At 48.7% G+C, this 16,984-nt stretch overlaps 1 protein-coding gene across 3 annotated transcripts in view; it reads right to left on the reverse strand.

The window, feature by feature from the left end:
• PPP2R2B (protein phosphatase 2 regulatory subunit Bbeta) overlaps window positions 1-16,984 on the reverse strand; it is a gene marked incomplete at its 3' end in the record, with an annotated part of 279,756 nt that overhangs the window by 187,401 nt on the left and 75,371 nt on the right. Inside the window, exon 1 of one of the 3 annotated variants that reach the window (XM_083355380.1) lies at window positions 6,751-7,166. The exons of 1 other annotated variant lie outside the window; for it this stretch is intronic. In XM_083355380.1, the coding sequence (XP_083211506.1) occupies window positions 6,751-7,102 (352 nt within the window). In that variant the 5' untranslated portion in view covers window positions 7,103-7,166. Of the gene's footprint in view, window positions 1-6,481; window positions 7,167-16,984 lie in introns of those variants that run through there. One more of the 3 variants, XM_083355381.1, reaches the window with a different exon arrangement.

Consider the following 16,984-nt stretch of genomic DNA (forward strand, 5'->3'; position numbering starts at 1 on the left):
ACATATCAATTAAACTTAGATTGGGAAACTAGATTAGGCAAGCTTTTTTTTAAAAAAAAATCTAATCTGAAGCATATTAGCTCAATCAAGATTCCCACTTAACAACCACTAGAAGAGTTTTATCATTGATGGAATGGTATTTGTACTATTATTTATTTTAAATATAATTAGCTTAATAAATCAGTAGTTTGGCTTACATATGATATATAAAAGCATAACTTACAAACCCAATTGATGAATTCACACACAATATTAATTCAACAACTGAACTCAAATTGAAATTAAATAAAAAGAAATCTATAGAATGTAGGAACAAACAGCAAACCAACAATGAGAAGCGATGCGTTTATTTAGATTTTGATCCATCAGAACTTTGCCATAAAGCAATAAATAGTGATACCATTCAAAGAAATGGTAGAAGAAATGTTTATCTAGGCTAAAGCAAAATGAAATTCTAGATAGAAGTGAGGTCAATACGTATTGCATGAGCTTGGCTCACCATGCTAGTCAGGATATTACTAGGAATAAGGATGGAGCCAGACAATATTAGATGCCTCTGTCTTGTAAAGCCTTTGAATAGTTTGGCTTCAAGAATTCCATTGTGTATGATGATAGGCCTGCGGGCTGGATGCGTCATCCAGAAGCCGCGCCTACCCCATTGCCGGCAATGGCAAAACTCTCCCGATATGTTCCGCGATGTCACGTGACATCGCGAGTTCAACATGTCTGCGTTAGAGGATCCCTAGTTCATATAACCAATGTCAGTCAAACTTGTATTTTGAACTTCCAATCATTCTACTTTATCTTCAAAGCCACCCTTCATTTATTCAAGATTGCATGGAAGCTATTTCTTCACTCAACACCTCTTTCTGCACTTACTCCAGCTTCCTTTCATTATATAGGCATTATATATGCTGCCTTGAGTTGTACAGTAAAGGTGGGGTATAAATCTAATAATAACTAAGTAATTAACTCCCCTTTCCTAATGCCTTTCATAAGCGTGTTCCCTTAACAGCCTTTTTTTCATTTCCACTCCTTGATTTAACAGAGTAGAATGCTGCAAAACTGCAACTGCATTACTTTCTATATACATGTTCCACAACTATGTTGCCACACACATTAAAAAGTTTCTTGCCATTTCATTGAAAACATTGTTTTCTGATTAGTATAATTTTTATCATTGTCCCCGTCATAAGTCCAACACTTTTAGGGAGAGGAAAAACAGACTGTTGTACTGCATAATTCAGGGGTCTCCAACCTGTGAGCTGCGGCCCGCTACTGGGCCAGGGCCTCTTGGCCACCGGGCTGCATGAATGACTGGCCAGTGCGAACATGTGTGTGCATACACTCCCCACCACTCATGCTAGCACTGGCCCTCTCCCAGTGTCGTGTGGGTGCTAGGCTCACCCCCAGTGTCACCCAGGCGCTAGCCCCGACCCCAGTGATGTGCGTGCACTAGCACCACCCCCGTTTGCATCGCACACACATGACCCCATACCTACCCCTTCCTTTCCCTCCAGGCCACCAACCTAGAAAGTTTGGGAACCTCTGGTATAATTCAGCTCAGTACTCCACAGAATTAACAAATATCCCGTGTTGTAAGCAATTATTACATCACACGCAATCCCTGAGTAGTTAAATGTGAACAAGACAGTGAAACATAATTTCAAACGAAACAAGATATAGCAAATGATGAACAATACAGCCCTTGCAACTTTCAAATGTTCCATAGAAAAGAATGGTAAATGACAAAGTCTACAAATAGACAACAGCCAAAACAGGCACAACTAAATATTTAGAGCAGGGGTGTCAAACTCAATTTCATTGAGGGCCGCATCAGCATTTCAGTTGCCCTCAAGGGGCCGGGTGGGTGTGGCCTGGGTGGGCGTGGCCTACTGGGTGGGCGTGGCTAGAGTGCGTATGGCCTACTGGGTGGGCGTGGCCAGCTCTACATCATTCGCATCAAGGGTGCCTATGGGGGCCTGGTCAGGAGTGGGACAGATCTGAGGGTCTCTGGCAGAAGGAGGGTCTCTGGGCCAGGGCCAAGGCAGTGGGGGCCGTTCCCTCACTGTTTCCAGGATGGCTTTGCGGGCCGCATGAAACCACTTCGCGGGCCGGATCTGGCCCCCGGGCCTTGTGTTTGACATGTCTGATTTAGAGAGTTGGAATTAACCCCAGTATGGCAATATTTCTCATACTACTCTTTATTTTACATGATTTAAAACTGCATTTTCCCTTTCCCTTAACTATAATGAAAGGATATGCATTTCTTAGGCATAAAGATGGGTTTTTAAAATATATTTATTTATTGTTTTACTATAGAGAATAAAAACAATAAAACAAACAAGCAGAATAAAACAAAAGCATGCATTCAGCCCTAACAACAAAAAAGAAGAAAAAGTGATCAATTAAATAACATTTAACATGTAGGATCCATCCTGGCTGGGTGTTGAGCATAAAGATGGCTTTTACTGTTCCCTCCATTTTAGTTTTAGAAGACTGTTCTATTTACTGATAATCTTTGTAGACTCTGCCAATGATAACATACTGGATACCATACAACAAGGCAAACAAACAAAGCAATAACACTAAACAATCAAGTAAGAGTCATAAAACATGATTTTAATGGGCAATCTCTAAGAGTAGAATACAGGAGTGGACCATCCCTTCCAAAAGATAAGATAGTTTATCTTGAATGAAGATAGTGGTATTTTACAATGTTCTAACCCAAAGTTATAGCAACTTAAGTCAACGAATGTACAAGTTGAGTTATTCAGAATAGTTTGGCAGGAAAGGATTAGCAACGTAATGTAGCATTATTACATTTATGAATTAAAATCTGTGTTTTCTATTGGAAACTATGTATCATGAATTCTAATGCCTCCAAAAATCAGTATCAGAGTCACACTTCACATTTTATATTACTTTAAAGGGATTCATGACATGATAGCATCAAGTACATTTTTTATGTGGACACTGTAAAAGTTGTAGGAAAACAGATAATTGAATTTGTATCCAAATTATTACTTGTATTTTAATGAGAATATTGCCTTTTCCCCAATCCAATTTCTTCTCTATGAGAGATACTTATGATTATAAAATATAAATGTTACAAGAAAAATCTACCCAGCCGTTCCCAATACTGGTAAGTTTTAGATGTCAACTGCAAATGGACATGTGTCCAAGATAGCAAGATTAGGTAGACATGACAAAGCTGATAGAAAAAATGGATGGTATTTTTGAGCATTTCAGGATGTCAGTGCTGTGTCTGTAATTCCCAAGAATATCAGTGATATCCTAAACTAATCCATACTATCTATTCACTTTGCAAAGTCAAAGACAGGTCTTAATAAAAGAACACTGACAGAAATGGACACATATTGAAGCACTTCATCAAACTTCATCAATGATTTGGATGAGGGGATAGATGGAGAACTCATCAAATTTGCAGATGACACCAAGCTGGCAGGAATAGTCAATACTCCCAGGCTTAAGATACAGAAGGATCTTGACAGACTTGAACATTGGGCACTACCTAACAAAATGAAATTCAACGGTGAAAAAAGGAAAGGTTCTATATTTAGGCAAAAAACCCCAAATGCACTGGTATAGTATAGGTGGTACCTTGCTCAATACCAGTAGTAGTTAACTGTGAGAGGGATCTCGGAGTCCTAGTGGACAATCACTTAAATATGAGCCAGCAGTGTGCTGCAGCTGCCAAAAAAGCCAACACAGTGCTAGGCTGCATTAACAGATGGATAGAATCAAGTTCAAGTGAAGTACTAATACCACTTTACAATGCCTTGGTAGGGCCACACTTGGAATACTGCATCCAGTTTTGTTCACCACAATGTAAAAAAGATGTTGAGACTCTAGAAAGAGTACAGAGAAGAGCAACAAAGATAATTAGGGGACTGGAGGCTAAAACATATAAGGAATGGTTGCTGGAATTGGGTATGTCTAGTTTAATGAAGAGAAGGATGAGGGGTGATATGATAGCAGTATTCCAATATTTCAGGAGTTGCCACAAAGAAGAAAGAGTCAATCTATACTCCAAAGCACCTGAAGGCAGGACAAGAAGCAATGGATGGAAACTAACGAAAGAGAGAAGCAACCTAGAACTAAGGAGAAATTTCTAAGGAGAAATTTCCTGACAGTTAGAACAATTAATCAGTGGAACAACCTGCCTCCAGAAGCTGTGAATGCTCCAACACTGGAAGTTTTTAAGAAGAGACTGGAAAGCCATTTGTCTGAAATGGTGTAGGGTTTCCTGCCTGAGCAGGGGGTTGGAGTAGATGACCTCCAAGGTCCCTTCCAACTTTATTATTATTACTTATCTGTTGTTTGTTACTCTGAATCAAATTACTGAAGTGTCTATAAAAATAACTTTTATAAACAGATAATGTAGTGTGAAATTTATAATAAAAATAAAAAACCAGAAAATACTAACTTACATATAGATTCAAAGAGTATGACTTGCAATAAGGCTTTCCATAGTATTAGGGGTTTGAAATTAGCCTTCATACAGTCTTTAAAAAATTATAACTGACAGTTCAGTCAGAGATTGAAATATCATGTGACAATTGCCATTCATCAAAGCAACAATTACTTGTAGGAGAGTAAGACATAAAGTTCTCATTCTCTGTTCAGCAAATAAACTCCTATGACTCTGAAATAAGAAGAACACTGAATATCTATTCTGTGTGATTGGAGAGTAACCATTCTACAGACCAGATAGGAATAAATGTAATTGCATGGGAACTGCCATTACATGGGAACCGTTTATACAAAATACTAGCATCTTCACACCCAGAGAAAGACCCAGAACTGCTTTGCATCTTTGAAGCCAGAAAGAAGCAGAAGCACTGTGTCCTTGTTACTAAAATAACAATGAGCTGGTATTTTTAGAACTTCTTGGTCAAAAACAGGTTCCCATCAGAAAATTCTAATGTTCCACTGCAGCTGTGAGAAGCAGTATTAAGCAAATGCATGCCATCAAACATTAAATATCTGTACTTTTGTACTTTATCTGTACGAAAATCTGCAGAGTATTAAAATGTAAAGAAAGGCAGTTTGGTTGTGATGTTAATTAACTAAAACAGAAGCATTTTCAAATACTTCTTGATCCAGAGCTAGACAGAATTCACTGAGGTTTGAAACCAGTTTTAGGTTCTAGCATAAAAAATTAAAGTTATTTCTCTGATGAAAACTAGCACTAAAGGCATTACAGCCTCTGTATAGTTTCATAGTAAAATCTTGATCAGCTGAAAACATGACTTCTCCTTTGAAGTGGAAAAACCCAACACCAAAGAGCTACAGCTCGTTTTTCTTTTCCTCCCAGGAGCCATCCAATTCCCAGACTGTTCTTGTATCCTGATTTGTGTATGTGTGTTTGGGTGTCAATCATTTTAGTCCTGGGTCAGTGCTCCACAGAGCAATTGATTTCAAAACCTCTCAAAAGCCACCACCCCATTCTGTCATTCCCTGGTCAGGAAGAAGGCAATCCAGTTCTAGAGGTGATGAGGGCATTTTGTTATTTTAAGTTTATCATTCCAACCCCCAGAGGGCACCATCCCATTGCCATGCCTTTCCTTTTTGGGGAAAAGAGGTCAACCCACTTCCAGGCCTGCCATCCCCCCCCTCCTCTCTGTCTCTCTCTCTCTCTCTCTCTCTCTCTCTCTCTGTGTGTGTGTGTGTAGGGTGGAGGCAAGGCATCTATCAATCTAACCTCTGGACTATGAACACATGTATTAAAAGCATGTTTTAATTTAAAAAAAAATGCTTTCAAAATGATGCAAAAGAAATAAAAGGAAAAATCAAAAATAAGGTTTTTTTTAAATAACAAGAAAAGAAGGAATGGGTAAGGATTGATAAGGATTGCTTCACCCACACTATCCCCCTCCCAGGATCCAGTCCCTCGTTTCTTGCTCACCTATTCTCAGCTTACATTGATTTCAATGGTACCCAACAGGGGTCAACATCCCTTCTCATCTGCCATTCATCCCTATGGGCCTCCATTGTTTCCAAGGGCCACTCTGGTCCTTGGCTTCAGCAAGTCCCAAGGGAGGCTCCCGACACATACACACACACACACCCCAGGAGAGGGTTAAGCCATGCTACTGACACAGGGAGAAGGTATGATCGAGGCCCTGATGGACTGGAGCTGGCATCACCTAGAGATGGCTCATACACACTGCCGAAGGGACCTTCCCTCCTGATCCACCTGCTGCTGGGCGGCCAAGATTTCCGAGCATCACTGACTATATGGTGGCTCCCCTAAAGCCGTCGTACCCGTCGCCGCCGCCGCCACAACTACTACTACTTCCCCGCGATCCGCCCTAGGCTCGATTGTTGTTCAGTACCGCGCCATTCTGCTGCCGGATCTGTGCCTCTGAGCTGAGCTTTGGCAAGACGCCTCCCCGCAGTGGAATGGAGCTGCTCGCTCTCTTTTCCCCTACTAGTCCGCTTGGCCTTACATTACCTTCTGTTGCATAGCTGTGATCGCGCAGGAAACTGTTGTTTATCTTGCGGGTATCAATGTCCTCCTCCATTGACAGCGGGCTTACTTTTGTGGGAAGTGAGAACAGGCAGGCAAGTATCCATCATCGCCCCACCACGACAGAATTTAGCGGCGAGGAGGGAAGGGGAGCTGCATTGAGACTAACATGCTTCTCTGCCCTGGAAGGAAAAAAAATAAAACTAAAAAAGAAAAGAAAAGAAAAGAAAAAAGGCAAGCAAGCAAGCTTTCACCTCCTCCTCCTCCTGCCAGGGACGCTGCTGTCGCAAAGGTCCAAGCCCTTTTCTCTTCCTGCCGTTGGCGCAAAGGTGCAAACCTCCTTCGCCTCCACCCAGGAAAGGGGACGCGCAAGGTCCAATTCCCCTTCGCCTGCTGCTGCTGCTGCTGCTGCGGTTTTCGCGCTGGCTGCTGCACAAGCTCCAAGTTCCCTCCTCCCAAGGCTGCCGCTGCCGCGCACGACCCGATGCCCAGGGAGGCTGCTGCAATCCCCACTTCCAAGGCGAAGCGCCGCCGCAACTGGGCGACTTCCCGATCGCGACGCCCAACAGGTTCCCCTTGTGGTGGCTGGCGAGCTCTCCTCCGCATGCAGCAGTTCCCAGCGGTGGGCCAAGTCGCAACGCCGCTAGCCACAAAATGGTGTCCGCCTTGACTGCAAAAGATCACCGTGCCGGCGCCGATCCACTCCCTCTCACTCTCGCGCGCGGGCGTTTGGCACACAGACGCACACCCACTTAGCACAATTTCCGCGGGGAGGGAGGGAAGGAGGGAGGGGGAAAAAAACGGGCTGCGACGCCGAAACCCCGGCCCCACGCTCTGCCAACGGGGAAACGGGTGTGTGTGTGTGTGTGTGTGTGTCTTTCGGAGGGAGAGGGCGGCAGAGCTGGCTCCGCTGCGGCAAGCCAGGCGGCTTCCTTAAAAGCTCGGCTTGGCTCTGCTGCAAAGCACGCTGAGACGGAGCACGGGCGGGCAGGCGGGGAAAGAGAGAGCGAGAGAGAGCGAGAGAGAGAGCGCCGCCGCCGCCGCCGCCGCTGCTGCTGCTGCAGGAAACCGCTCAGGCTTCTGCGGTAACGGCGGCTTGCTGGAACCTTATGGTGCATTAAAGCCCAGGCTCCTCCCATACAGTTCGGCTTTGGCCAACCGCGGCGACGGCGGCGGCCCGGGGACTCTTCCCGCAAGCGCGGGAGCCGCTTTTCTGCTGCAGTAGAAGCTTTCCGAGGACCAGCCCTGAAGGCGCCGAGGAAAGGTCGGGGTGGAGGGGGCGCGGCGAGGCTGCTTCTCTTTCTCTTCCGCCCCCCCCCTTCGCCCCCCAACCTCTCCCAGCACCGGGGAATTCTACCGTCCCCCACGCGCGCGAGAGCGAGCGAGCCAGATCGCCTGGACCAGGGGTCTTCAAACTTGGCCCTTTTATGACTTGTGGACTTCAACTCCCAGAATTCCTCAGCCAGCAAAGCTGGCTGAGGAATTCTGGGAGTTGAAGTCCACAAGTCATAAAAGGGCCAAGTTTGAAGACCCCTGGGCCCTGTGGACAGTAGTGACGTACACGTGGGAAGGGCCGCCGTCGAGGCGCGCGGAACCCGGGCCATCCGTCTTTGCCGGTCTTCGGTCGCTTGAGCTCCCGATTTGAATGACGGGACGCGGGACGCGGGGAAGACATCCGAGACGCTTTTCAGGACTCGGGCTTGGGAAGGGGCCGTCGCTCGGCGGTAGGGTTAGGGCTGGCATCTCCAGGACGGGTGAGCTAGCTGGAGGGAGGCTGCGATTTGGCGGGGAAGGCAGCTTTCTCTCTTTCCTTCTGCCGCGCAAAAACGTTCAGGATCCACCTAAATGGATCCTTTTCTAAACCGGGCTTTTTTTTTCCTGCCAAAAGATCTTCAGGCAGCCGATGGTGCGCAATCGGGAGTTTTGTTTTGTTTTAATCTTGGCATTTCTAGGGAAGGAGAACTCCCTAAGTAGTAACTTCTCCGCCTTTCTCCTATATATAAAATATATCCAGGATGGTTATTCTTAAGAAACCTGTCCCCTTTTCAAAAGCTGTGTCCGTGAAAACGTAAAAGCGGAAGTGCTTTTTAAAAATTCTTCTTTTGATACCGGAAGTTTAGGAGGTCAAACATAACATCTCCCATCTTGTCTTTCTTAGTCTCCTTGCCTACCTCCATCCTGGACCATGATTAGTGTCCATTATTAGTAGCAGAAATTACCACTTGGAAGACATTTCTACCTCTGGAATTAAAACATCGAAATGATTCTGGAACTCACATTAAGCTAATTTTCCAGACTGGACACCCAATAATATTTGCTATGCAGTAAACAAGATAGTGTATAGCGCATATCCTGTTGGAAACAGCATCCAGATACCTCGATTCTTAACAAGGAAACTAGCCCTTGCAGTGTCTTCCTTCACCCTCACATTTTCTCCTTAACCTCTACTTTGAAGAAAAATTAATTGTAAATTTAATAAGCTTGCTCACAATATGATGTTTCAGTTGGTCTTAATTACAGCATAATGTGCCTCTCTTTCCTTTTGAGGAACAGTGTTCTTTTTCTAATGAACCATGTATGTCACCTTGTTCCTTAGAGAAGCTGGATATAAAGGTAATAAAGAATGAGTCAATGGCCATAGCAACTACACAATCTCTAGTTTCATATCCTGCAACGTGCATCACCCCAAAGACGGATAACACAAAGGGTTCTCTCTATGGAGGGGCAATTTTGTTTGGTTTGTTCTTGTTACATGTTACCATCCCTGCCTGGCTTTGTTGCATTTTTTATTATTCTTGGCAGTTGCCAATAAAAATGTTTCATTTCTCTTAAATGAAAACAGTATCAGTCTTAAGTAGACTGCTTGTGTGTTATCAAAGTGCTGGTGTCTTCAGACTGTTTATTACAAGTTAACTGCAGAGACATATCCAAGCAGTCACCAGAAGTCAACATTGACTTGAAGGCACACACAAGACTACACAAAATAGAGTTTGTCACTTTTATTTAAATTGAAAGTACAACATGAAGATTATCTTACAGTTGATGGCTCTTGACATCATTGTGTGTTGGTAGGCGCGCATACATGTGTATCCAAAATGACCATTAGCTAGTACATTTACAGCTATACTTGGTAGCATTTATAATACATTTACATTTACAGCTATACTTGGGCATTTACCGTATATACTTGAGTATAAGCCGAATTTTTCAGCCCACTTTTTGGGCTGAAAAATTCCACTTCGGCTTATACTCCAGTCAACAAAAAAAAACTTACCGAGGACTTGTGCGCGGCCGAGGCTTTGGTGCTTCCGGGATCGCCCGCACCTCTCCCAAGCCACCGCCGTCCGAGACCTGCCGAAGTTTGGGGAGGTTTGGGGAGGTGCGCGCGCACCTCCCCAAACTCCGCGCCTTGCCTGCCTGCTTCTTTCCGCAGCGGAAAGAAGCAGGCAGGCAGGGCGCGGAGGAACGGAGACTTGCCGACGTTTGGGGAGGTTTGGGCGTCTCCCCAAACCTCGGCAGGTCTCCGTTCCTCCGCGCAGACCTGCCGACGTTTGGGGAGGTTTGGGCGCCTCCCCAAACCTCCCCAAACCTCGGCAGGTCTCCGTTCCTGTTTGGGGAGGTTTGGGCGCCTCCCCAAACCTCCCCAAACCTCGGCAGGTCTCCGTTCCTGTTTGGGGAGGTTTGGGCGCCTCCCCAAACCTCCCCAAACCTCGGCAGGTCTCCGTTCCTCCGCGCAGACCTGCCGACCTTTGGGGAGGTTTGGGCGCCTCCCCAAACGTCCCCAAACCTCGGCAGGTCTCCGTTCCTGTTTGGGGAGGTTTGGGCGCCTCCCCAAACCTCGGCAGGTCTCCGTTCCTCCGTGCAGACCTGCCGACCTTTGGGGAGGTTTGGGCGCCTCCCCAAACGTCCCCAAACCTCGGCAGGTCTCCGTTCCTGTTTGGGGAGGTTTGGGCGCCTCCCCAAACCTCCCCAAACCTCGGCAGGTCTCCGTTCCTGTTTGGGGAGGTTTGGGCGCCTCCCCAAACCTCCCCAAACCTCGGCAGGTCTCCGTTCCTCCGCGCAGACCTGCCGACCTTTGGGGAGGTTTGGGCGCCTCCCCAAACGTCCCCAAACCTCGGCAGGTCTCCGTTCCTGTTTGGGGAGGTTTGGGCGCCTCCCCAAACGTCCCCAAACCTCGGCAGGTCTCCGTTCCTCCGCGCAGACCTGCCGACCTTTGGGGAGGTTTGGGCGCCTCCCCAAACGTCCCCAAACCTCGGCAGGTCTCCGTTCCTGTTTGGGGAGGTTTGGGCGCCTCCCCAAACCTCCCCAAACCTCGGCAGGTCTCCGTTCCTGTTTGGGGAGGTTTGGGCGCCTCCCCAAACCTCGGCAGGTCTCCGTTCCTCCGCGCAGACCTGCCGACCTTTGGGGAGGTTTGGGCGCCTCCCCAAACGTCCCCAAACCTCGGCAGGTCTCCGTTCCTGTTTGGGGAGGTTTGGGCGCCTCCCCAAACGTCCCCAAACCTCGGCAGGTCTCCGTTCCTCCGCGCAGACCTGCCGACCTTTGGGGAGGTTTGGGCGCCTCCCCAAACGTCCCCAAACCTCGGCAGGTCTCCGTTCCTGTTTGGGGAGGTTTGGGCGCCTCCCCAAACGTCCCCAAACCTCGGCAGGTCTCCGTTCCTCCGCGCAGACCTGCCGACCTTTGGGGAGGTTTGGGCGCCTCCCCAAACGTCCCCAAACCTCGGCAGGTCTCCGTTCCTGTTTGGGGAGGTTTGGGCGCCTCCCCAAACCTCCCCAAACCTCGGCAGGTCTCCGTTCCTCCGTGCAGACCTGCCGACCTTTGGGGAGGTTTGGGCGCCTCCCCAAACGTCCCCAAACCTCGGCAGGTCTCCGTTCCTGTTTGGGGAGGTTTGGGCGCCTCCCCAAACGTCCCCAAACCTCGGCAGGTCTCCGTTCCTCCGCGCAGACCTGCCGACCTTTGGGGAGGTTTGGGCGCCTCCCAAAACGTCCCCAAACCTCGGCAGGTCTCCGTTCCTGTTTGGGGAGGTTTGGGCGCCTCCCCAAACCTCCCCAAACCTCGGCAGGTCTCCGTTCCTGTTTGGGGAGGTTTGGGCGCCTCCCCAAACCTCGGCAGGTCTCCGTTCCTCCGCGCAGACCTGCCGACCTTTGGGGAGGTTTGGGCGCCTCCCCAAACGTCCCCAAACCTCGGCAGGTCTCCGTTCCTGTTTGGGGAGGTTTGGGCGCCTCCCCAAACGTCCCCAAACCTCGGCAGGTCTCCGTTCCTGTTTGGGGAGGTTTGGGCGCCTCCCCAAACGTCCCCATACCTCGGCAGGTCTCCGTTCCTCCGCGCAGACCTGCCGACCTTTGGGGAGGTTTGGCCGCCTCCCCAAACGTCCCCAAACCTCGGCAGGTCTCCGTTCCTGTTTGGGGAGGTTTGGGCGCCTCCCCAAACCTCCCCAAACCTCGGCAGGTCTCCGTTCCTCCGTGCAGACCTGCCGACCTTTGGGGAGGTTTGGGCGCCTCCCCAAACGTCCCCAAACCTCGGCAGGTCTCCGTTCCTGTTTGGGGAGGTTTGGGCGCCTCTCCAAACCTCCCCAAACCTCGGCAGGTCTCCGTTCCTCCGCGCAGACCTGCCGACGTTTGGGGAGGTTTGGGCGCCTCCCCAAACCTCCCCAAACCTCGGCAGGTCTCCGTTCCTGTTTGGGGAGGTTTGGGCGCCTCCCCAAACGTCCCCAAACCTCGGCAGGTCTCCGTTCCTCCGCGCAGACCTGCCGACCTTTGGGGAGGTTTGGGCGCCTCCCCAAACGTCCCCAAACCTCGGCAGGTCTCCGTTCCTGTTTGGGGAGGTTTGGGCGCCTCCCCAAACCTCCCCAAACCTCGGCAGGTCTCCGTTCCTCCGTGCAGACCTGCCGACGTTTGGGGAGGTTTGGGCGCCTCCCCAAACCTCGGCAGGTCTCCGTTCCTGTTTGGGGAGGTTTGGGCGCCTCCCCAAACGTCCCCAAACCTCGGCAGGTCTCCGTTCCTCCGCGCAGACCTGCCGACCTTTGGGGAGGTTTGGGCGCCTCCCCAAACGTCCCCAAACCTCGGCAGGTCTCCGTTCCTGTTTGGGGAGGTTTGGGCGCCTCCCCAAACCTCCCCAAACCTCGGCAGGTCTCCGTTCCTCCGTGCAGACCTGCCGACCTTTGGGGAGGTTTGGGCGCCTCCCCAAACGTCCCCAAACCTCGGCAGGTCTCCGTTCCTGTTTGGGGAGGTTTGGGCGCCTCCCCAAACCTCGGCAGGTCTCCGTTCCTCCGCGCAGACCTGCCGACGTTTGGGGAGGTTTGGGCGCCTCCCCAAACCTCCCCAAACCTCGGCAGGTCTCCGTTCCTGTTTGGGGAGGTTTGGGCGCCTCCCCAAACCTCCCCAAACCTCGGCAGGTCTCCGTTCCTCCGCGCAGACCTGCCGACCTTTGGGGAGGTTTGGGCGCCTCCCCAAACCTCCCCAAACCTCGGCAGGTCTCCGTTCTTCCTGCCGACCTTTGGGGAGGTTTGGGCGCCTCCCCAAACCTCCCCAAACCTCGGCAGGTCTGCGCGGAGGAACGGAGACCTGCCGAGGTTTGGGGAGGTTTGGGGAGGCGCCCAAACCTCCCCAAACAGGAACGGAGACCTGCCGAGGTTTGGGGACGTTTGGGGAGGCGCCCAAACCTCCCCAAACAGGAACGGAGACCTGCCGAGGTTTGGGGACGTTTGGGGAGGCGCCCAAACCTCCCCAAAGGTCGGCAGGTCTGCACGGAGGAACGGAGACCTGCCGAGGTTTGGGGAGGCGCCCAAACCTCCCCAAACAGGAACGGAGACCTGCCGAGGTTTGGGGACGTTTGGGGAGGCGCCCAAACCTCCCCAAACAGGAACGGAGACCTGCCGAGGTTTGGGGACGTTTGGGGAGGCGCCCAAACCTCCCCAAAGGTCGGCAGGTCTGCGCGGAGGAACGGAGACCTGCCGAGGTTTGGGGACGTTTGGGGAGGCGCCCAAACCTCCCCAAACAGGAACGGAGACCTGCCGAGGTTTGGGGACGTTTGGGGAGGCGCCCAAACCTCCCCAAAGGTCGGCAGGTCTGCGCGGAGGAACGGAGACCTGCCGAGGTTTGGGGAGGTTTGGGGAGGCGCCCAAACCTCCCCAAAGGTCGGCAGGAGGAACGGAGACCTGCCGAGGTTTGGGGAGGTTTGGGGAGGCGCCCAAACCTCCCCAAAGGTCGGCAGGAGGAACGGAGACCTGCCGAGGAGCCGCGGGTACACAGGGTATTCCTGTGTATTCAGGCTTGCAAAATGGCGGATCGAGCCTCTGCTGGCGGCAGAGGCTTGCAGAACGGCGGATCGGCTTATACTCGAGTCAATAACTTTTTCCAGTTTTTGGGGGTGAAATTGGGGGTCTCGGCTTATACTCGAGTCGGCTTATACTCAAGTATATACGGTATAATGACCACAGAATGGATGCTCTATGGCCTGGCTGTTCGAAATAGCCATTTGGCATATCAGGCGCTTGACAACCAGTCACCTTTACATACAGTCATGTGTGTTCTGCAATCATGTAATCCATTGGAATGAATGGATTGGCACGTACAGTGACCATATTTGTTTAATGACAAATGACAAAAAGAGTCGTAAAATCACTTCTGATCACTTTCAACCCAATTTCTGGTCTGAATTTGCAGTCACAAATCAAGGACTACATGTACGTACTTTGTCTCGATAAGGTTGCATTTGAAGACATCTTGGAAAGTGCAGTCAAAGCAAAATACATGATCCAGGTTGTTGGCAGAGAAAACGTGGTACACGTACTGTAGTCCTCAGTTAACGACAGTAAAGAGATTGAAATTTCTATCACGATGCATTTGGTAAATGTGATGTCACATGACCACACTGCTTAACTGTGGCAATCTCCATCACTGTTATTAAGTGAGATTTGGGGTCATTATGCAAATCTCAGGTGGCTTGCACGCAAGCAAGGCATAATGTGTGGCACAAGGACAGTAAGATCGGGGTGGTGTTTGTGATGGCTGCTGCTGGGTGGAGGAGGGTGTGTGTGATTTACTAAAGCAAGTAGCAACCTTTCTCGCTGGCTTCCCCATTGACTTTGCTTGTGGAAAACTGTCAGGCAAGTTCACAAATGTTCACAAAGGTGACCACAGGATGCTGTAGCCGTCATAAGTGCAAGATGGTTGCCAAACACCCAGACTGTTTACGTTTACATTTACGTTTTATTTAATTTATATACCGCCCTTCTCCCTGGGGACTCAGGGCGGTTCACAGGGCATATAAATAAAAATACAGTACTATACAAAAGTTAAAACAAAGATTAAATCAGTGCCCAATTAAAAAACAATAATGCAATCTAAAATGACAATTTAAAACCCAGCTCCCCCATCAGGCCAGTCCGGCCAATTCAAACAAATGGGTCTTCAGACCACGACGGAAAGTTCGGAGGTCCGATGCCGTCCGGAGCTCCACCGGCAGTTGGTTCCACAAAGCCGGGGCACCCACAGAGAAGGCTCTCCCCCTGGGGGCCGCCAGTCGGCATTCCCTGACCGGAGGCACCCTGAGGAGGCCCTCTCTGTGGGAACGCACAGGGCGGAGGGGAGTTGAAGCCGGCAGCAGGTGGTCCCCGAGGTACCCCGGACCCATGCCATGTAGGGACTTAAAGACTGTGATCACATAACACCGGGATGCTATGATGGCTGGAACTTAGTGGATTGGTCATAAGTTTCCTTTTCAGTTCTGTTATAACTGAATGGCCACTGAATAAATGTTAAGGACTACCTGCATAGTGGACTACAACCAACCTGAGGCTACTACACTGGTTCTAGACCTCATTATATATGAGGGACAATCTGCTCAATGATTCTACCCAGATATCTGGACAGGGTATGTGAAAGGTTCTTCCATGTAAGAAGGAAAACTGTATGAACCAAAAGACAGGCCTTCTTTGTAGTGGCCCCATTGTATGCAGTAGTTGCATGAGATATACAGTAATTGGGGAAGTATATCTGGCCACTGCTCTTCTGTTATTCTGAAGTCTCTGAAAAGTCTTGTCTCAGAAGGAGTCCAGCTCATAATACATAATTGTGAATAATCGTTGGTGCTTTATTCTAAAGAACAACGAAAGATAATCAATCAGGAAATCAACTGGGAAGAAAAACTGGTCTTGATAAAAAAAAACCAGTTGGTCACACATTTGACATGAAAGTACTGGCCTGCAGCACAAGAAGTTGTTCTTATAAGCACACAAAGGACAATGATGTTGGGGCAAAATAGTGTTAGGTATCAGAATTGTGAGACGTGATCTGATGATCTTTTCGGCCATCCTCACCACTCTGCACCGCCTTCCTGTTTGAAGCAGAGATGCTTCCAAACCAGACTGTGATGCTGTATGACAGGATACTCTCAACCGTCCCCCTGTAGAAAGTGGTCAGAAGAGGGGAAGGAAGATGAGCTTTTCTCATGCGACGCAGAAAGTGCAGGCACTGCTGTGCCTGCTTCACCAGTTTCTCACTGTTGAGCGATCAAGTCAGCCAACTTGTTAGCTGCACACCCAGGAATTTGATGCTGGTAACCATCTCCACAGGTGAATCATTAATGCACAGAGACGTGTGGCTGTGCCTGCCTTTTCTGAAATCGACAATGATCTCTTTGGTTTTTCCGGTATTTAAAACTAGGCTGTTTTCCTTACATTTTTCCTTAACGCCTGCTTTCCTTGGATGCACTTTTGTTAAATCAGGGGAGGAACTGTATTTTTATTATTTTGTTTCCCAATTCTTGTATGCTGCCCATCTTATCAGACAATCAATAATGCATCAGTGCATTTTCTAATAAGAAAACCACCATAAAACAAAGAGCCATGTATTTGCCTAACAGTTAAAAATGGGAAATAGCAGCCACTGCTTCTTCAACTTATCTGCAAAAGACGTGAAAAAAAAAGATGATCCTCCCCTCTATGGCCATCCTTTATTTCAGTCCTTCCCTCAGATTGCACTCAGTTATAGTAGGCAATAATAGGCACAAGGCCAACACAATGCAGTACTCATCTCATTTTAATGGTTACTAAGTGGGTAGCTGGTCTGCTAAATGTCCCTACTTCCATTCAAGCCAACTGTGTGCGTGCCAAAGAACCAGATGCACATTCTAAAAAAATAAATTCTATGGCTGGGTGTTTGGACAATCACTGTCAGCCAAAATAAACACAAAAATCTATGCCCAAACATGATATTTTAATGAGATCTGGAGTTCAGCACTTAATGTTTTTATCTTAAGGTACATTACAGTTGCATTGTCAGAAAAAAAAGGTTATTTTTAAATATCCACCTTAGCAACCTCCAAGTAGTAACAATGAAGAAAAAAAATGCTTCCCACAGGTTGAAGGGAAAAATAATATGTATCACTTATGGGAGTAGCATGTGGTTGGTATTACTGTATATGAGTACATGAATCAGAAAGCAGTAGCTTTCAGATAAATCTTCAGTTCCTAGAATAAGCCTCTCCTTA

This window comes from Vipera ursinii, assembly GCF_947247035.1.
Source record: "Vipera ursinii genome assembly, chromosome: 2".
NCBI classification, from domain to species: domain Eukaryota; kingdom Metazoa; phylum Chordata; class Lepidosauria; order Squamata; family Viperidae; genus Vipera; species Vipera ursinii.